The sequence below is a fragment of the Marmota monax genome, unplaced genomic scaffold (assembly GCF_021218885.2).
Source record: "Marmota monax isolate L192 unplaced genomic scaffold, Marmota_monax_Labrador192_F-V1.1 WCK01_AAM20220418_F8-fsc00036, whole genome shotgun sequence".
In the NCBI taxonomy this organism is placed as follows: Eukaryota; Metazoa; Chordata; class Mammalia; order Rodentia; family Sciuridae; genus Marmota; species Marmota monax.
The window spans coordinates 6,098,486-6,120,796 of record NW_026694491.1 but is presented as its reverse complement, the minus strand read 5'-3'; the positions used below and the strand labels follow the sequence as shown (position 1 = coordinate 6,120,796).

At 39.0% G+C, this 22,311-nt stretch overlaps 1 protein-coding gene across 1 annotated transcript in view; it reads left to right on the top strand.

Annotated features, from left to right (window-relative positions):
- Positions 1-19,840, top strand: part of Cradd (CASP2 and RIPK1 domain containing adaptor with death domain) — a 163,533-nt gene extending 143,693 nt beyond the window's left edge. Inside the window, exon 3 of the mRNA XM_046419389.2 lies at positions 19,121-19,840. Within this exon, the coding sequence (XP_046275345.1) occupies positions 19,121-19,422 (302 nt within the window). The 3' untranslated portion in view covers positions 19,423-19,840. The remainder of the gene's footprint in view (positions 1-19,120) is intronic.
- Positions 19,841-22,311: the final 2,471 nt, after the last annotated feature.

The following is a 22,311-nucleotide window of genomic DNA, read 5'->3' as shown; positions in this document are numbered from 1 at the left end:
GAAGCCTTTGTAGGGACATAGGCTTCTTTTCTCTGCAGTAAATACTTAGAAGTAGCATGGCAGGTCTGTGTCGTAGGTATATGTTTAGCTTATACTGCTAAACTTTTTCAAAGTAATTTTCCCATTTCATGATCCTACCAGCAGTGTACGAGAGTTCCGGTCCCTCCATAGCTTTGCCAATATTGTGTATCAGTCTTCTGAATTTCTATCTTTTTTTTCAGAGTAGTAAGACCACAACATGAGATTTGTACCGTGCAATATTAACTGCAGGCAGAGTGGTGAACAGCAGATCCTGGAGCTTACTTATCTTGTTGAACTAAAGCTACACCTGTTGAACAGTAATTCCCCCCGGTTCCTGGTCACCACTCTTCTCTCTCTTCTTCTAAATTTGACCATTTTAGATACCTCTTTTAAGTTGAATCATGCAGTATTTATCCTTCTGTGGCTGGAAAACTGTCTAAGATGAATAAAGTGGTACTCCATTATGGTTTTAATTTGCATTTCTCTAATGACTAATGTCAGATGTCTTTTCATATATTTACTTACCATCCATGTATCATCTTAGCCAAAGTGCTGTCTAAATATTTGCCCATTTAAAAAAAAATTAAATTAAACTTGAGGATGGTTTGTATATATTATGTACAGGTCCTTTGTAAGATATATAGAGAAGTGTACATGTGTGTATCTATATCTAACCTATATGATTTGCAAATATTTCCTCCTAGTCTGTGGTTTATCTTTTATTTTCTTACCAATGTTTTTCAAAGAACAAAAGTATTAAACGTCTAGTTTATCATCCATTCTTTTATGGATAATGCTTTTGGTGTCATTTTAAGCAATCTTAGAAATGTGTTTTCTTCTAGAAGTTTTATAATGTTAGGTTTTCTCTTGAGGTCTATGATCCATTTGAGCTCGTGTTGAGGAATGTTATGAGGAATGGGTGGAAATTCTCTCTTATGGGTATGTGCAAATGGATTGCCACTTGCTTTAGCATCATTTGTTGAAAAGACTATCTTTTTCCACTGAAGTGGCCTTGCACCTTTGTCAAAATAAGTTGTCCATATTGGTGTGGATGTATTTCTGGACTTCATCTGTCCCTTTGAGCTCTTTGTCTTGTTTCTGTAGCTTTAGCACACATCTTGAAATTAGTACTGTAATTCTTCTTACTTTTTTGGTGTTCAAAATTATTTTGGCTATTCTGGTTCTTCATATTTCCTTATAAACTTTGGAATCATCTTGTCAGTTTCTATTTTAATATATTCTGAGATTTTGATTGGGAGTAATTGGGCTTTTAGGAGGATGTGTCCAATGGGAGGAAACACATTTTTTTTTAAATCTGAACAACTGACATTTTGAAACCAATACAGTATTTAAAACATTTTCCACAGCTTTGCTCCCAAGTTTATTGAAAACCCACCTGTACAAAATGGTGTCATTGGATGCCAAAGAATACAAGGAAAAATAAAATGTCCTAATTCTGGTCCTTATTCCCTATGATTTCACCCTTTTTTCATCTCTCCCAGAGAGGGAAGGAGTAAAGACAGTTGTCTCAGGCAGCCTTTGACTCCTGGGAGGCATCTGAGGGTACTAGGGAGGGGCTGTGCTGTCTCAAGTGAGAAGGGGCCTTTGCTGCGCTCACCTCTGATTCAAGGCTCATCCAGCAAGCGTTACACCAGCATAGGATTCTTCCCCCATTATTTGGTACAGGAAGTGCAGATCAAATCCCTATGAGGCCTGCGAGCTTCTGGACAAGGGAAAGCAGCCGGGCAGCTGAGCTTTCCATGCATGGTGGGAGAGAGTGGATGTTGCAGGGTAACCAGCATGAGGATGACTCTAGTAAGCTGACAAGCAAAGCCACAAATCTGGAATCCTGTGAAACCTCCCAATTTTCAAATGCTGTCTCTGTAGTTTTTTGACTTATGTAGGCCAAACAAAACACATCTGTGGGCCAAATTCAATTCATTGGCTACTAAAGTGCAGCCTCTGATGGATGGGCTCTTTTATTTGCTTTCGGGGTCAGCTTTTTCATCAGCTCCCTAAAGAAGTTATTTCAACATTGCTTATTGAGCACTGATAATGTGCCAGGAAGTGCTTGGTGCCCAGGAAATCCCTCAGGGGTGGTAGGACCCTTCCTCTCCTGGACTCTAAGGCTTCTGCTTATTGGACTTAAGTGTACCATAGAGAAGCATCTCAGTGCCACCTCCCACTTTCTCCCCTGAATTTGCCCTTTCATTTCAGGTCTTCCAAGAAGGGCATGAGTGATTATGCTTGGAAGCCTCCCAGCAGGCTTCTTTGAGGAGACAACGTATGAGTTGCTGATTGTACAGTAGAAATTAGCCAGCTGAATACGTGCACAAGAACAGTGCTAGTCAGACTTCTGGTTGCTGCCTATTAGTGGAACACAAAATCAATCAGTGGTTGCTAGCCCAGGATTAAAATAAAATAAAATAGGATAGAATGTAGTAAACCTACGTATTTGTTGTTTTAGTTAACTTTTCTTTCAGTTTCACACACACACACACACACATGTGTACACATGCTTCTAATACATTTGTATCTTTTAAAAGAAATTACTGGTTAAAAATATAGAAAAGAACTGTCTGCAAATTTTTTTATTTTTGAGAATGCTAACAAGGGGAGTAAAAGAAGATTTTATTAGATAGGAGCCTATGTTATGTCTGAGAGCCTTTCATAACGTGCACCAAATTGTTAACTTCAGCGACTTATTTGCACCTATAAGTAGGGACCTAATATCTGCTAGGAAAGGATGTGCAAGCTGCTGTTACTGACCGAGCTTCATCACCAGCTAATGGTAAGAGTAAGAAATTACTTTAATTCCCTTGACTTTATTTCCTGTACAACCTTAGTGAGTCGTCAGAAAGCTGGTACTGAAGTCTAGATTCCTCATAGGTGCTTTAGGCAGTCCCCAAACCATTTTCATAATTGGCTCCATTTGCCCACTGCTGTATCATTAGTGTCTAAAGTGTGCATCAATTAATATTGGCTCTATTAACATATATCTTCAGAGTGTCATTGCATTTTATGGGAAATGAGGCACATTTGAATCAGTCAATAAAAATTATCACTGAAGTCTCACTCTAGGCACAAAATTTGAAATGTTACAAATCCTTGAAAATTGAAAGTTTATCAAGAATCACAAAATTCCAAAGCCAAGAGGAATTCTCAACTGTGCCTCCTGTATTTTGTCAGGTGAGCTTTGCATTATGTGAGATCTTAGGAATGCAGTGCCTTCGTGAATTGTAGTGTTTTTTTTGTTCTTTTAAAATTCTGAAAAGATATTTTCTAGGAGACATTATCTATCAGACATTGTGCTAGATACTAGCTATGAACAAGAGAGACACAGTTCCCATCATCCTACTCACTGCTCAAGGTAGTCTGAGCCACGTGCTGAGTTGATACTTACAGGTTACATTTTTGGGCAGACCCTGCATTCAGGCTTTAATGCATCTCCATGCATATAATATGCAGTCAGTCATTGATCTGGAAATAGTCTGTGGTTATTGCAAATTCTGCAAGAATGTTGTTTTCCTTGTTTCTGATTCCAAATTTATGTGTTAATGGAACTAAGATTGCTCTCAGTTTTTTCTTTAGTTTTGTTTTGCTTGGGTCATATTGCATTCACAAATAAAACATCTGAACTTTTCCTCCTCGACTGCTTTAAGCTACATTGAAAACATTCTGTACTTTTATAATTGATTTTTAAAAAACTGATAATAAGATAGCACATTTATACAAAACATAATAAATCTTGTTAATATCATTCCATCAATCTATTGAAAATATTTTGATTGTTTATTATGTCAGTGATCATATCAACTGTCCTTTCCAGCTTTGAGAAGGCAGCAAATTAAAAAGCCTGCTTCTTTAGCTGGGCTCCATCGTGCACACCTGTAATCCCAGCGGCTCAGGAGGCTGAGGCAGGAGGATCTCAAATTCAAAGCCAGCCTCAGCAAAAGCGAGAAACCTTGTCACTAAATAAAATACAAAATAGGGCTGGGATGTTGCTCAGTGGTTGAGTGCCCTTGAGTTCAATCCTGGGTACAAAAAAAAAAAAAAAAAGCTTGCTTCTCTCTCTCCCTCTAGAAGCTGATAAGAGGACTGAATATTTCATTGTTAAGATCGGTGTTGTGTCATAGCTTTGAAGGATTTTGCTTGGCAATTTTACATGGCCTTCATGGCCTTCAGACTTTTTTCCCTTTGGCCTTACTGCCAAGGCACTCAACCAGCTCAACTCCATCAAAGAAATGTGCTTTTGATGCCTGAAGTCAACAGCCTTCTGCCCTCTGAGCACTACTGATGGTCTTACCCTTCTTCTAGTTAGGTTTACGACTAATATGGAAAACTTAAATCTGTCAGATTTGTTATTTATAATTTATAATATGCAATTGAAGCCTCTTAAACTCTCTCTTTAATTTTTGACTGCACAGGAAACAACAGCAAGGGTAATTTAACTATAGGGCCAAGCTTATTTTTTTTTAGTTTGTGTTTAGATATCAGTTTAAAAATATATATATTTATATATTTATATTTATATATATACATACACACATATATGTATACATCTGTATGTATATATATTTATTTGATATTAAAAATGAAAATAAAGTTATAGATACTTTAAAATTATTATTATTTTTTAATTTGGAGAACAGTCAGAGGGAAATAATATGATTAAGAATTTGTTTTCACTTTTTAGAAAAGGAGAAAAACTCAAAACTTTACGTGATATAACTTTCATATAAAGGAATCATTAAAGTCTTTTGCAGTTAGCTTGGGAAGAAGCAGTGTTGTCATTAATGAGTATTAACACCAGTTACATAATGTGTTGTGATATAGTCCCAAGGCATTTTGGAATTCGGTCTCTCAACAACCACACTCTGCTTTTGATTTCAAGGTAGTTTTAAAGTACATGTTTCTATAAACCAAGTAATTTTTGCCATCTGCCTCTGAATTTGTGATTGAGCAATATTAGAAGCAGGGTCACATTTATGACTTTCATGGGCTGAGGCCCTTTGAGGGCCCTTCTTCCCTAATATAATTTTTTTTTGTTATGACTATGTTGGTATAAAGATGAATATATTAATATTATCTATTCCAATGTTTTCTTTGACCTAAAGTTCATTTTTTCTTCTGGTTATAAAAGAAATTTTAAAATTTTTACAGTGCTCCTCCAAAAGTATTGTGAGCCCTAAGCACTGTCTTAGTGGATAAGTTAGCCCTAATTACAAGCTTTTTTTCTTCTTCTTCTTCTTTTCAGTTTTTAAAATTGCACTTTTGTATTTTAATGTCCATATCTTTTTAATAAGGGGAAAATCCACTCCACATCCATAAGAGCATCTCTATTAAACTCAATAAGCATCTGCATATTTGGTAGGAATGAGCTGAATTATCCCCAATCTGTATCAGCCACTATTCTGAATAAATGATAAAAGTTTATAAAAGCTTGGTAAAACAGAAATATAGGTCCTTTACCTAACTGATTCACACCAACTGCATGGCCTGACATTCTGTAGCTTTTGTGAGCTCTCCAATGGGTAAATTAGCATTTACCCATTTTTATTTTTTGACAGTTTATAATGATCATGAAATATCATATTTCTCCACCTTTATTCCCCCTTCCTTTCTATAGCAGTACAAAAACTTACTTTCAGCACTCAGTGATCTAAAGGCTTAATGATAAAAGGTTAGTGGTGTTCTAATGGTTTAATGATAAAAGGTTAGTTAATGTTATTTCTCATTCAGATTCTCATGACTTTGTTATAAAAATGATGCACACTCATTTATCCAAGAAAAGTAGAAAAAAAGTCACAAATCCTATCAATCAGAAGTAAGGCTTAGGCTAGGGATATAGCTCAGTGCTAGAGCACTTGCCTAGTGTGCATGATGGCCTGGGTTCCATCTTCAGCACCATGAAAAAGAAAAACAGAAATAAGCTTCATTAGCATTAAGTGAACATTTGTCTAAGTGTGTTTACAAATGGGAGATGGATGGGTGGGTGGATGGATGGTAGCATACACAGAAAGAGCTAGCCAGCTAGACAAAAGTGCTTTCACAAAACTGGGATGAGAAATTATAGTTATGCCTGAGTGGTTAAAGTGATAGACTACAAAAGTGAGATTATATGATATGTGCTAATTTTTAAATTTAAAAATCATTACATTTAATTTTAGTAGAATTTAACTAGAGAAAAAGAAACTAAATGAGAATTAAAGAATTTCTGAATTTTGAATAAACATTTTTTCCACAGTAAGAATTTTTTTATGTGTATATATATATATATATATATATATATATATATATATATATATATATAAGGTTAAGAAAAGAGATGATGAAGAACTTGCTGGTTTGGGTTTTATGTTTTTCCTCTTGTAAGTTTCTGTGGTAGACACAACTGTTGTTATTCACACAGTTCTTGCCCCCTTCTGGGACAGAAGAGAATCGTACTTCCTCACTCTCTTCAAGTTAGGTATGACCTTGTGACTTATTTAGCCACAAATGTGAGCAGAAATGACAAGTGTCACTTATGAATGGATGTGTTCAGTCTCCAGTCTCCAGTCCCTCACCCTTTCTTCTCCTGCCTCAGTGAGCTGGATACTCATGTTCCTGCAGGAGGTCATATGAGCAGTGCACATGGCCCTGCCGTGGAGGGTACTGGAGTGAGAAACGAATTTGTCAACTCACTGATGTCCACGACTTGGTCTTAGACATAGATAGCTTAAAGGACTGTCCTACCATTTCCTTGTTAGACCATAGTGTTCTCCCTGCCATGATAATGGGATCATAGGCACACTCACTCTTTCCTTTCTCCCCTTCTAGATGCCTGTGTATTACACTGTTATTTTCACATAGTCAAGGTCAAGGTATATAATATTTATGTTCTATTCCATAATCCAATCTTGATTTTCATTTGTTTTTATTTTCATATTGTCAGGGTATAGAATGTTATATTCTGTTCAATTTACAGTTGATTTTATAATTGAGTTCAGTGCCCAGTACTGATCTGTTACTGATTCTGAGAGGCAGATCAAGGGTTTAGTGGAGATAGAACTTTCCACCGCAGAGGAGAGATTTTCGTCATTTGCATTGTTTAGAAATGCTGACACATGGCTGTATGAAAAGCAACTGACTTTTAGTGGGGTTGATGCTGATTTTAAATTCTCTCTCTATAATTCTTCCCTTGTGGCCTGCATTTGAAGCAAGCCTTTCACCTCCCCCCATTGCTAGGCTGCTGCTGGTACCTGTGTTTTACTTACTGCACTGACTAGATTGTCAAGACTTTTAATGGAGGGTTCATGAAAGGTGAATTTCTGAAGTTTTTTCATGTGCAAGAATCCTTTATATATGAATATGATCTTGGCTAGAAATGATAGTCAAATACTATGCTTTATTCCCTTAGAATTTTGGAGGAATTGCTTCTTAACCTTCAGCACTTAAAGCATGGTTGAAATTTAACCAGGTTATGTCTCATAGTTGATTATTCCTTATCTATTTTTCCTAAAAACAGAGTGTGCTCTTTTGACTTATTCTATTACTTATTCGTTTTAAGGATATTTTCTTATATTAGATCTTTGAATATTTGGGTCTGAGTTTTCTGCTTCAGGGATGCCCATTAACCTTTAAAGGGATGACATTTTTCCCTTCACAATATGTATCAATGTTACCTATAATTTCTGCCTTTTATCTCTGATTCCTTCAAACCTTTCTGAAGTACAGTTTGGGGCCATATTAATTTTATATTAACTTCATAATGATGTGGTTTTGGTCATTGATTTGTGATTTTAGTCTGGTCAGATTCTTTCTAGATTTCACATTTTGTTATGTGATTGTCTTATAGCTCTAGTTTCACTTGTTCCTGTTCTCTTATTAAGTTGTTTCTGTAACACAAAATACTTTGTCTTATTTCTTGGGGATTGTGGATTTTGCGTTTTGGCCATTTTTTCTTCCACAAAACATGCCCTTCTTCAGCTATTTGTTATAACAGCATGTTACTCAACAGCCACGCCCTTTCATTCCATCTTGCTACTATGTCCAGCCTTCAGTGCTCTGATCCCCTGCTATTACTTCTTTTTGACCCCCTTCCAGCCCCAGTGTTTCCGCTGGAGAACCGGGCATTTCTGTCCATTGCCTTCTGCTTATCTGCACATAAGGCAGAGCAGTGAGGGGGAGCTGAGGAGCTGAGCTCAGCAGTTGTTTATGAGGGAGCTGCGCTGAACTGCCTGCGTCCTGCACTCTCTCCTGAGACACAGGAGGCGTTTATTCATTCTGCCAGAGAGGTCAGTCCTTGCTGTGCACAGATCTGGTCTCCCCATCCCTCCATGTTGCAGTTACATCTTCATCCTTACAGTCAAGGAAAATGATCAAGAAGCCCCACTTCATTTGTCCCACTTCAGATTTTGAGGATTTTAGAGTAAATCTCTTAGAATTGAGTTTTGCTGAATAATTGATCCAATTTCAGGAGGGTAGGAATTGGAAGGTGATTCTGCCATCTTTTCTGATGGGCTTCTTTATTATTGCCTTTGTTCATTTCCTTAGGTACTGGGGGATGGAGATGTGGGATCAGGCCTCTCTCTACCCTATTTACCCTGAAATCATCTTAAGTTCTTTCTCTTTTCAAATTAAACATGGATGTGGGAGGGGGAAGTTCATTGTGGCCTAGTTCAGTACCGAAGGGGTATCTCTAACCTTGACAATATTTTACTATTTGAAATCATCCTTTTTTAAATTTTTTATTCACTCCTAGAATATGCAGTTTCTATGATTTTTAAGTGCTAAGTGAACTAAAAGTAGGAGCACTTGGTAACACTGTAGCTATAGAAAGCAGAGCTAAGTGAATATGTTAGAATTGTAATAATTTATTCCTTTTAATTTATTTCTCTATCCAACAAATCTCCAGTGAGTGACTGCTATGTGCAAGGCACTGTTCTGGCTGCCTGGAATACATCACTGAGCAAAAATTGACAGAGCTCCCCTACCAAGGTGGAGTTTACATTCCATTAGGAATGAAAACAGGGAGAGTGGGGGCGTGGTGGACAGCAACATAGTAGAGCACATCTGTAAAATATACCGTAGGCTACAAGTTGATGTGTGGACAAGGAGAATCAGAGTGGAATGGGAGTTGCAACTGAGAAAGAGGGTTACAACTGTTGAGAAAATGGATAGGAGAGTGTTTTGGGGAAAGGGCTCTGTGGCCCAAGGCTGGCTGGTGCAGGAGGAACGACATACTGATGGAGCTGTGTCAGGTCTGTGCAAGAGTGTGAGAAATGACTGGTCCAGCAAGTTGTAACATGAACTACTGAAGTTTATTATACAGTTTGGAAAAAATTTACTGTACCAGAGACTCATTTCACTGTCCCCCCCATACTCCCACACTCCCCCCACAGAAGGAAACCCTATGTGTGATCCTCACATTTCACAAAGTAGAATCAAATAAGCAAAAATCATTACTAAAAGCCCCAAAGCTTAGTTCCATCTTAGAAAACATGTAGAGAAAATTGATGCAATAAAAAATGATTAATTGCTGATGTAATGGGAAGTCAAAAGATAGTAAGATGTTGCATCTAAATGAAGCCTTGGACTTCATCTGGTTTTCTTTTGCAAATGAGAAAACAGTCTAAGAGGCTAAATGACTTATTCCAAGCTATATGGCTAGCTAGTGGCAGATTCAAATTTAGATAGTGCCCAGGCCTGCTTGTCCTTAGCCAAAGGGTGTCCAATCTGCCTCCTGCCTGCTAATTCGGTGAGAACTCCATTATTGCTAGCAATTTTGTTGTTGACCTTCCCAGACTTGACAGTCAAATGAAGTTTTCCTTACAATAAGTAGGATTTATTTGTATTTTGCAACATGGCCTTGTTCTTTGGAGGAGAGTGTCACTTCATCATCCTGGAAATTGGTTTTAGAGAGACCAGTTGAAGAAATCAACTGGTCTTCTCCACCTCCCTGGAAAACCCAGATTGTTCCCTGTGATTATCTATCACAACAAGGACTTCTAATTAGTTCTTTTTTGAAGGTGTCTTTCTTTTCTTTCCAGGGAACCAGTCCCTCAGCCAAGATATTTCTGTAGAGCCAGTGCCCTTGGGGACCAAGGTTAACACAGGAGTCCTGGGAGGTGGCAGTCACATTAGCTTGCCCAGCCTGAAACACCCTCCACCCCACCCCACAAACCAGATCAGCTCCCATGCTGTCAGCCCTAGGGAGGATCACGAGACAGCTGAGTTATGGTGTGTTCTCACCTTCCCTCTGTCCCTTCCTTCATCCCTTATTTCCTTCCTTTCCTGCCCTTTTTCCCCTTTCATACCCTTCAATTTATGGCATATTGTATTTCATTAACTGATCTATGAAAATCTTGTCTCTCTCATTCATTTATGACTTTCATTTTTATTGCCATTCCCTGCCTCCCGCCATAGGTAACTTATTATCTATTTTTATAAGTGGTGTTTTGAACATTATTTTTAATTTTATTTGTTATAGATCTCATTCTTTTCCTTACATTTTTGGCTCTGTACCACATTTAAAAAAATTTTTTTTAATTGTTGATAGACCTTTATTTTATTTATATGAGGTGCTGAGACTCGATCCCACTTGCTTCACATATGCCAGGCAAGTGCACTACCGCTGAGCTGCAGCCCCAGCCGCCCCTGTACCACATTTAGTCCATCCTTTTCTAACTCTGCCAGTATTCCTAGGACACTTTCAGATTTCTTTATCTCTTCCACCAATGATGGCCTCTTAGATTGCTTCAATCTCCTTTCTTCCAACAATGTTACCTCATATAAAAAGCTCCATACACAAGCCTCATGAATCTGCATGAGCAGAGAAATATAAAGACTGTGAAATAAACTGTATATAAAGTATACATTACATTCCAAAACAGGATTGCTGAGTTAAAGAGTATATGTATACTTGCTAGCACAAATAATGAAATGTTGTACACGACAGCCTTATATGTGCATGTTATGGGTCTTTTTCAGAAATGTTCTTCGATGTTTATAACTAGGAACAATATAGTACATTCAGTTTACCCACACTGCCAGCTTGCTATCTAAAATGACTGCCTCATCTTCATTACCACCAGCAGTGTATAAATCTCCCTGTATCACATCCCAGCCCAAACTTGGAAGCTTTTGGTTTCTGTGCACCAAAAGTGATTTATCATTGTTTCCATTTTAGTTTATTAAATTTTTGCATTTCAGCATCTCTTCATTTGTTGCTTTGAGAATTCCTCTAATTTGAATCAACTATTCATACCGGTGTCTTTTCCTGTGTGGTTTATCTTTCCAGTTGGTCTTCAACAGTACCTTATATATTCCAAATAGTAGTCTGTTGTTGGTGTTAGATGATATCAAGTGTCTTTCCCCATTTTTCTCTGTCAACTTAGATCATGGTCTCTTTTGTTGAGCAGAAATCTTTAATTTTGATGTGAAAAAATTCATCTTTGGGGGAATTCATTTAAAAAAATCACTTCCCGCCACAGTTTATAATGATATTCTCACATTATTTTCCACTTTGTATAGTTTCATCTTTCATGTTTGGGCCTTTGTCCTTGTGGAATCTAGCCACTAGATGTTTAAAGAATGATGTCAAAGCCACGTTTTCTTTTTCTCTTTATAATAATAGCTTCTACCAGTTTGAAGAAACTCCTTTTTCCATTCTGGAATTTTAATTGTCATTATATAAGAATGATCATCTTTATGTTATATGATAATGTCATCCTACCTAGCACATGAATGACCCTCCTTTTATTCAGTTCTTGCTTTAAATTTTTGAAATTTTAATAAAAAATTTCCCGTTGAGACCTTATACAGCCTTTAGTAGTTTAATTACGAAATCCTTTATACTTCTTATGCTTATTTTATTTTGTATTTTATTATTGCTAGAATGTTGAAATTTGGTTTTGTCAGGTTTTGTTTTAAGTTGATCTTGTAGCTGACAATTTTGTGTAATCTTATTCGAATGGATTGTTAATTCTGGTCTTTTTATGGTCATATTATCTGAAAAAAGTGATAGTTTTACCTCTTCCTTTCAAATGCTTATATCTGATTTCTTCTTCTTTCTCTCTACCATTTGACAAGCCCTCCAGTACCGTATTAGTGGTAGAGGGCGTCTTTGTCTTGTTCTCATTCTTAAAGGAAATACATTTAGAGGTTCTCCGTTAACTGAAGTGCTCATGGAACCTTATCACAATTTTCACCAAGTTAAGAAAGCTCCTCATAATCTGAAAATTTGTTAAGAAATACTTTTTAAATCATAGGCATTAATTGTCAAATGCTTTTTTGCACCTATTAAGATAATGACTTTCTTTTTTAGTCTATTGGTATGTTGACTTAAATGGTAGAGTTTATGATACTGAAAATTATTTTAAGCCTGGGATAAGTTCTATTTTTTTGTGATATGTTATTTTAAATATATATTTAAATAATAACAAATTATAAAATATTGTTTTTACTTCTGAAATTATAACTGAATCAAGACTATAATTTTTCATGCATTCCTTCTGTCCTGTTTGGAATAAACATCGTGGTAACCTCATAAAATCAGTTAAGTAACTTTTTTCTTTTTCTATTTTTTAAACTTCTTGCATAAGATATGATTTTGATGTTATTGTTGTTGTTAGAGAGAAAAAGTTTGTTCTGGTTCAACGTTTCAGAGGTTCAGTCCATGGTCAGCTAACTCCATTGCTCTTGGCCCAAGGTGCAGAAGATAGATAATTAAATGAACCTTCAATAAAGCTCACTTGTAAAACCCTCTGGGCCTAGGGCTCTTTGGCAGGGGAGGGTTTGTTTGCCATTCCAATATATTTAATACTTTGGTCTATTCAAGTTTTTAATATTTTTCTTGCACCAGTTTCTAGCACTTGTGAGTGTTTAGAGATCATTTCCCAGCAAATTTATATTCCTCCTATCCTGTCAGAAGACTTAATTCCCTATCCTTTTGGTTTTGGGTGTAGCCATGTGTTTTGCTTTGATGAATGGAACATTAGTGGACTTGACATGAGCTGAGGTCTTAAATGTCCTTGAGGAAGGGGCTTGCTTTTGACTCTTAAAACATGGCTGCACTGGAAGGGTACTCTAGAGCTTAGCTCAACTCTTTTTATAGTCCATCAAACCTGAAGCATGGGACACTTCCGTCAGTAACAGTGGCTTACAGCCAACTAAGTTGGGCAATTGATACATGACCAGACTTTCCAGAGAAATGTGTGTAGTTTTTTAAAGTGCTAGACCATGTCCAATTGAGTTACTGTGATAAAGAATTCATATCCACTAAAATATCTCTAGTCATATTGTAAAATATCTAAAGTTTTAAAAGAAGTATTATAGTTTAAAACCTTCCTATTATTCTAGACCTCTTGCTGCAGATTCAGCTGACTCTCTTAACAGATGTTTATATGCCTGCCATGCATTGCTCAGTCCTTGGTCTTTAGCCTCTGAATGGTGCTTTTGAACCCTGTGCAGTTCCTCTTCTCAGGTCCCCTTTAAGGTGGCCACATATCATGGAATGCAGAGTAGAAAGGGGAGGTTGACCATTTAGATGCTAGTTCACACAGAGCACTATGTCCTGCCAGGAGTAGATAGGGAGTCCTTCTGCACTACAGGAAGAGATGACTTTATTTATGGAATGAAAAATCAGAAATTCAAAGCTACTGGAAATGGTGAGTTGGAAACTTGACTTGGAAGACCTTTTAACCTCAAGATTATGACCAGTTACTGGAAAAGTGTACATCAATTTCCCTTTTGTGTTCAGCAGGAGCTAAAGGTTTGGAGAGGGAGCTGCAGAGGTAGAAGACATGATCTCTGCCCATAAGGAGCTTGGGTGGCAGCAATGCTAAATATAAAACATGGAAAAGTTATGTTTGAAACTTTTAGACCTGACTCTAAATGCAATAGGAATTAGAAAGGAGACTTTTAGTTTTGAGGCCAGAATAGCTGTTGATAAATATGAATGAGGGTAGAGGAGATAGTTGGAGAAAGAGGGGCAAACTATGTCATTTTCATTCATGTAATGATCCCAGAGATGGGGATGGAGGGGTGAGAGAGTAAGTGGAGGGGATGGGAGGGCTAGTGGCCACCCCATTCCGTAAGTGGATCCTTGGCTTGTGGTAGGTGGGTTTTCAGCATATATTGTTCTTTTTAAACCAGGTAAGTTTTAGCTTCACTGAAAATGAGATTAAAAGATGGCATGAAAGATTTAGGATCTGTATAAGGGAGAACATTTTGTCCATATTTAGAAGTTTTAGGCACCACAGTGTCTCATGATTCTTAATCAGGGATAAGGCAGGGGTGCTGAAGGCCTGTGAGGTGTAGGGGACACCCTGCACAGCATGAAGTCTGCCTAGAATCCATTGGTGCACCTTGAACACCCACTGGCTTCCCCGTCCACCATTATTTGGGTTCCACTCGTACAGTTTTTGCACATCCATGTACCACCTGTACCATTAATTTAATGTTTTTCTTTAAATTTACTTTTTCTTTTTAATTGACTTTTTGCCATTCTATACCTGGTCTTTAATTTACATATTTTAACCCTAGTGATCTTGGGTTTTAAATGCTATTTATAGTTTTCTCCCCCGTATTAAAATAGATATGACTCTTATAATGCAGAGCATTTCATCTACCTAATATGAACATACACATCACTAATGGTATGTATTAGCTTTGAAAAACAGTGGCCCGGTGGTCACACTGGATCAATTTGTAGCTTGGGCTCATTTTACATAGTGTATCCTTAGAAGTTGACACTAAAGCCTTAGGACTCATTTTTAAGTAACCTTGTATTCAGCAGAATACACAAGTTAAAAGGGCCTCATGAGGATACTTTTCCAGATAGAGGTCAGATGGCACAGACAGCTGCTCTTGCCTCTTGGTGTATGTAAAGCTGTCTGGTTGGAAGGGCTCCATTTGCCTGGCAGGCGAGTGTGTATGTGCCAGTCATCTTGGCCCAGGGTGTCTATAGACTTCTATCTGCTCCCAGTTACCTTCTCCCTCTGCGGACATGGCACTATTCTCAGAGGGTATGTGACCCTGAAAGTGTGGAAGAATCAGAGCAAAGTCTGTCCTTACTGCCAGACAATTGGCTTACAGCATCTGTTGCATTGAGAGTTGGCCGAGAGAGTGAGAAAGATGACTGACGACAGGGCCACAGAGCAGCAGGAACACAGGCGCTCCCTCCCCCACTGCAGTGAACTGAACTGAAAAGCAGTCACAAACAAAAACGGACCTTGCCCCCAATTCACCAGCAGCCAGTAAACTAACAAACAAAAAGGCAATTACGCTTTGTGCCAAGCCCCATGACAAGTGGTGGGCAGGGAAGAAAACACCCCGACTCGGCTGCTCAGAAGCAGTTCTGGGGAAAGAAGGTGAGGAATTCTATTTAATTTAATTCTATTTCATTTTTATTTGAAATTGTGGTAAAATATGTATAACTTGGAATTTAATTTGTAGCCATTTTAAAACACACAATTCAGAAGCGTTAAGTACATTCACATTGTTCTTAGCACATTTCCAAAGTTGTTAACCATCTTGCAAAACTGAAACTCCATATCTGTTAAACACTGACCCCTTGCTCCTCCATCAGCCCACAGCAGCCACCATTTTCCGCTACTCTAGATACCTCATATGAGTAGCATCACATGGTATTTGTCCTTTTGCAACTGGCTCATTTCATTTAGCATAATGGCCTCGAGGTTGACCAATGTCGGAGCACATGTTAGAATTCCTTCCCTTTTAAGTTTGAGTAATAATTCTGCTATATGTATTTACCACATTTTGTTTATCCATTCATCACGGAATGAAGCAACTTGGGTTGCTTCCATCTCCTGGCTATTATGTTTAATGCTGCGATAAGCATGGTGTACACTATCTCTTCAAGCCCCTTTTAAAATTATTTTGGGTATATATCCATAGTTGAATTGCTGGTTCATATACTAGTTCTATTTTTTTATTTTTTGAGGAACTACCATAGTGTTTTCTATTTTCCACAGCAAGTATACCATTGACGCTCCCACCAACAGTGCACAAGGTTCCAATTTCCCCACCTCCTCATCAGTACTTGCTAGGTCTGTCTTTTTGGCAGTAGCCTTCCTAATGTATATGAAATGGAATGGAATTTTTCAAAGAGCCAAGAGAAGAATTAGAGCAAAAACACAATTCCAGATTAGAACCAGAAAAAAAATAACAAAATACAAAAAACAGAGGTAGATGAAAGTCAAGTGAATAGCCTAGGGGGAAATTGTAAGATGACCTCAGGGGGGAGATTAAAGCAATAAGAGAGAAAAGAGTCATGGAGGATAGACAAAGCCATCCAACAGGCAGAGCAGAAAAAGAATGCAAAGATTTAACACAGGGAGGTTTTCTGAAAGGAAGAAAGAACTGAATCTTTGGTCAGATGGTCTTATCACATACCAGGAAAAGCAGATCTAGACGAGCAAAGATATGCCCTGATATAAAGCTTCAGTGTTTTGTACCCCACAAAGAGAAAGCAAGTTACACAAAATATTAGGGGTACCAGAACTCTCCATACTGGCATTCCCTACCATAAAGTAGGAACAAGGTCTACAAACTTGTAAGGGGGAATAAAATTATTTAAATAATATAAAATTATATTTATAATTTAAAAATAAAATATTAAAAGTAACTTTAAAGTTGCTTTTCTAAATATGAGTTATTATTCCAATGAAGGCAATAAGTAGACAATCTTAAACTAAAAAATCTCAGGGAATATTGCAACCATGAACATTTCTTGAATAAAACTATCTGTGAGGAAAGTGACCAGTTGACACAAATCAGAAAAACAGACCCAGGAGCAGGAAAGCCATGATTGAAAAGCAGTAACAACAACAGAAACAGCGGTGAGCTTTCAAACCATTGTAGTCTTAAACAACTTGGGAGCAAGGAGCTGTAGCTTATTGTCACAGAGACATAAAAATGGTAGTACCTTACAAAAAAATGATACAAGCAACAAAAGACAAGAGGTGTGAGGAAGAATGAGAGGGAATATAAAGTGTTTATTATAAAGCGTGGAAAGAAAACATTTGGTTAAACTCTTAAAATTTTCATAATTTATCTCCATTAAATTGTGCATGTGTATTTTTAAGTAGTTCATTGCTAGTCAGAAAATATTCAGTTTTATGTCTGCTTTTTTTCTTCTGTTAAATTTAAACAAAAATCAAATAGCTCTTATTAGGGAAAAACTCTTAGATATCAATGATCTCATTTAGAATGATAATATATCTGTCCTTCTAATAGCATATGTGCATAAAGAGATATTCAGAATGATGTTCAGCACCTAAATACAACGATGAGATATTGGTTGATTTGCTTTCCTCATTGTAATTTTGCTTTCCTTGAATTTTTAAATGCACTCATTTTTATAAAACCTCCCACATTTTTACAAACGCCAAAAAATTATACTGTTCATATGAAACATTGCTTAATATTATCATCATGATTGTAATTGCCTCTTAGTCAGTTTCTCATTGCATTGTTGATAGTAGCTGAGATAAAGGAGTCAGCCTACTGCATACCAACAGATGAATGAGTGAAAAAAATGTGATGTGTATATACATAACCGAGTATTATTCAGCCATAAATAAGAATGACAATCTGTCATTTGTAGCACAATAGATAGGACTGGAGGGTGTTAAGTGAAAGAAGCCAGACATGAAAAGAAAGCACTGCATGTTCTCTCCCATATGTGGAAGATAACAATCAACCCCAAAGTAGGATTGTGATCACTAGAGAATAGGAAGAGGGTGGGAAGGGAGAAGGGAAAAGGGTGGTTGGGTTTGATCAGTGCACTCTGTATACAGGTCTGGAAATATCAACTGAACCCATCAATATGTATAATTAGTGTGTGTTAATATTTTTTTTAGTTAAATCATGGTGTTGACAAACACCAGAAAAAGTTCTTGGCAATATTTTTGCAACTAATCCCTGAGGTATTGGCAACTAGCAGCCTAGAGGCCAAAGGCAGGGCGGTGGGAACAGCAGCTCTTCTTACAGGATGCCTTTTGCCTTCTTATTGAGTCATAAATCAAAACAGTAGTCTGGGGAGCGTGAGGTGGATTGACCCGAATCCCCACGATGCCGGTGGGTAGCAAGTGCAGCACCCTGTGCCCCGTGCAAGTATCTGAACCTGGCTTGAGCCAGGGCCATCAGCATCACATTTGTTCCCTCTGACACTATACCTGGTGCCACGCGCTCCCCTGCTCCCTGTGTGCTCTCCACATACTTTCCTCTGATGGGAGGCATGGCTCTCCCCTTTCGCCCACCTCCCCTTCCTCTTGTTCAGGGCTTTGCCTTAACCTCCTTCCTTTGGAGAGCCTCTGGCCACACTAGGACAGGATCCCCTTTGGAGTAACAGAGGGCACTGCTTGTTGGTGTCAGACACTTATAACTCACTGTCACATGTGTTAGCAGATAGGAAGCTAATTTAGGAAGTGCAAGGTCAAGTTTTCTCCTTGCCCCTGAGCCCAGAAGAGAAACAGAAGGGTAGCCAGGACGGGTAACTACACTCTAGTGGCCTCTGCTGCTACCACGGGCCCCACTATCCTCCCTTCCCTTGCAGACTCGACAGTTTATTTTGTCTCAGCAGGCCTCTTGGCTCCTGCTTCGCCAGCTGCACCTGTTCATGTTTGAGCCATCGGGAGAGAGGGCTGTTGGCTTTAGGCCTTACCCCCACCTGCACCCATGTGAGCCCTTCCTGCAGGGAGGAGCATTCACAGCCCAGGACCAAGCCCCACTGCTGGCCCACAGGCCAGTGCCAGGGAAACTGGGGCCTGGACAGACATTTCTAAGTTCCCTCCAGAACTCCTGGCTTGGCCTCTGACAAAAGAGATGGAAGTGAAAACAGTTTGCTGCTAGCAGCATGTACAAGGTCATCCTCCATGTATGTTTTATATATAAAAGAAAGGAAATAGACCAGATTATTGTTTTCAAACTTGCCATGGTGAACACTCTCAAGATGCTAGGCGGTATTTCTTAAGCCCTGACACACCAAGGCTAGGAGCCCCACCATGAGCCGTTGTCTTGGCTGCCCACCTTTCTGTCTCTGCCTCCTGAAGTGTCTGTCGCGTGTTTCACCTGTGTGTCTTTTTCTCCTCAGGTGATCGGACGCCTGGGCTCCCCTCACACATCCTCAACAGCTCCCCGTCAGACAGGCAGATCAACCAGCTGGCCCAGAGGCTGGGCCCCGAGTGGGAGCCTGTGGTGCTGTCACTGGGACTGTCCCAGACGGATATCTACCGCTGTAAGGCCAACCACCCCCACAACGTGCAGTCACAGGTGGTGGAGGCCTTCGTCCGCTGGCGGCAGCGCTTCGGGAAGCAGGCCACCTTCCTGAGCTTGCACAAGGGCCTGGAGGCCATGGAGGTGGACCCCTCGGTGCTCCAGCACATGCTGGAGTGACGCCATCCCGTCAGCACTGGGGAGGGGCCCAAGTCACTCGTGCTGAATCCTGACTCGCTCAGAGCAGGTGGATTTTTGTTTTTTCTTTTCACTGATCCTTAGATGGAGAGAGAAAACAGTTTCTACTTGACTTTACCTAAAAAGCCAAATTACTCAGCAGATCTCCTACATTGGTTCAACAATTGATTGTTTTTAATTGCTTAAAGATTGTGTTTTAATTGTAGTTTTTAACTGTTCGGTTGTGTTTTAATAGACCAGTAAATCATAGTGGTCAAAAAAAAAAAAAAACAACCACCATGTTATCACATCACATGCAGGTGTCCCACATATAAAACTCCACCCTCATGTTGCCTGGAAACTGAACTGTGGACTTTGCTATTCATAATGATGATGATAATAAACAGTGAATTACTATACATATACTGTGCTCCTTTCATGAGAAAGTGTGGTGTTTTTTCCTCATTCTTATATTGCAGAGATTAAGAGAAGAGAATTGATAGTAATAATGAAATGCTTACTTTCCCCAGTCAACATAAACAGCTCAGGCAGGATGTCCATATTAAACATGAGACACCAAAGCTCCCTGCAAAGACCAGTTCAAGTGCCAGCATGCACACCCGAGCCCTTCATCTTTAAAAGATTGCTTAAGAAAATCTTGTGCTGTTTATTTAAAACATTAAATTAGGGCAAAAGGGAGACTGTGGTCTTTCCATTAAGGCGGTCATGACTGAAGTGTGTTCCTGAGGAGAGCGATGGAGTCGTCTCATCTCACTTATCGCAACGTGTTGTTTATGAAATGCTTTCCTCTTTTCAAGGCTTTTTCTGATATGTGATCTCATCTGGTCCTCTCAACAATTCTGTGAGCAGATATACAATAGTGGTTGGCCTCCTCCTACAGAGAGATTGACAGCTGGCGTGAGTGAGCTAGAATGCGCCATGTGGCTTCTCTTCCTTTCCCTCTTGCTTGCTCAAAAGGGACAGGAAGAGTCCTGCTCCCACCTACTAGCTGCATTGCCTTCAGCAAGTTACTTGCCCTCCCTAAGCCTCGGTTTCCTCATTTGTAGAATGGGGAAATGACTGTACTCACCTCCAAGATCTCCCTGATGATTAAAGTAACAAAGTCTAGGCTCATCTAGAGCCTAGAGTAGTCAGCTCTTGGAAAATGGTATCTGTTCATTTGCTGCCATGGTGGAACATGTAGTTCACAAAGTGAAGAGTGCCTGAAGATGAGACTCAGAGGGGGAACTATGCCAATGCATTTAATTACCAACCTTTAAAATATGTGATTTTATTAACTCTACAATGGATCCAAATGAGAAAAGCACAAGCGAAAATTCCCTATCCGTGATCTGTCTTCATCAATAATTGGGCCATCTATTTAATGCTTTTTTTTCCAACAGGGAAAAAAATGTATACTTTTTATCTCCTTACATTATGAAGACAAGTATATAAAGTGGTAGAGTTGAACAAGAAGCAGGTACTCAAAAAGGTGACCATGGTGTGTTGACATCCTGTCAGTCATCTGGTATCCATATCCCCTTTACTAGAAAGATCAGTTATTCCACAGCTCATTCATTCAATGAATGTGGTCCCAGAGGATCATCTACTAGCCTTATCAGCTCTAATTTTCCATCTTATCACTCAGCCAATAATTCATTATCTTGTAAGCCTCTCATACTTTTGTCCACATCCCTATACCCAGTGATAGGCTGTACTTCTATGGCATCTTCAATAAATTGCTTGTCATTTTGAATCTTGGACTCATTATTTGGCTCTCTTCCCCCTGGATTTCATAATAGAGAGTTGCTTTAGCTTTTGTTCTCACCACTCAGTCACATTTATGGATGAGTGAATGTAGGTGGGCTCTGCTGTGTCTGGCTATCTGGCATCTTAGAAGTGGGTCTGATGATTAGCTGTATCTTGCACCCACCATTTGTAAGGAATCTGTCATGCACAAAGACACTTCTGTGCTCTGCCAGTAGTGAGAGACAATTAGTGAAGAATAAGGCTGTGAAGCGCTGACAGGGTCAAGGGGGCCATTAGAGCTCTGGCTTGTTGCCTTTAACAAGCAGGGTGTCTCCCCCTCCAAATGGCAGCCTCAACTCCCTGGGCCTGCTCATGTTCCTGCTGAAGTTCTGCAAAGTGGGAGAACAGAGCAGCTGAATCCCTGCCTCATTTTTACCCCTGGCTGTGAAGATCAGTGATTCTACATAGCGTCTGCCGGCCTCCCAAGAGAATTAAGGAGGTGAGCTGCCTGCAAGAATTCCATGTGTTTTTGCGTGGAAGAATATTCTACAATTCCAGAGTCTGTCTATCCCCAAGAAAATTATCGATAAGTGTAGTGGGGCAGCAGGGCATTTGCAGAGATTAAAGAAACAACAAAATGTCAACAGTCTTCCTCCACCTTAGATTGGGGTGTTGCAGGGGGGTAAGTATGTGCAAGTGTGTGCATGCAAACATGAGTGCCTTCTAATGCTTTCAAATCTGTAACTTTTATTGAATTATCAACACAAGTAAAGTCCACATTCATTGCATCTGTTTGTAAAAAAGGAACAATGAATTATGGGGGGTGGGGAATAAGAACTATCCATATCCCCATCTTCCAAAGGTAACCTGTTAGATTCAGCTTTGCTCTGTCGTCCAGCAAGTTTTTCTGCCTGCACATTCTTTTAATAACAAGAATGGGGGGTTTATTGTACATGCTGCTGTATTGTACATGTTTCCTTCAGTACCACTCTGTTCCCACACCAGTGGTTTCCCACATCCTTTGTGTTTGGAACACATGTTCAAGTCTCATAGTTTTAGCAACCTTTGAAGAGATTAGAAGCCACTTCACCAAAGGCGATCACCATCAAAACATCCACCACTCCACTTTTTTGCTTGGTCCCC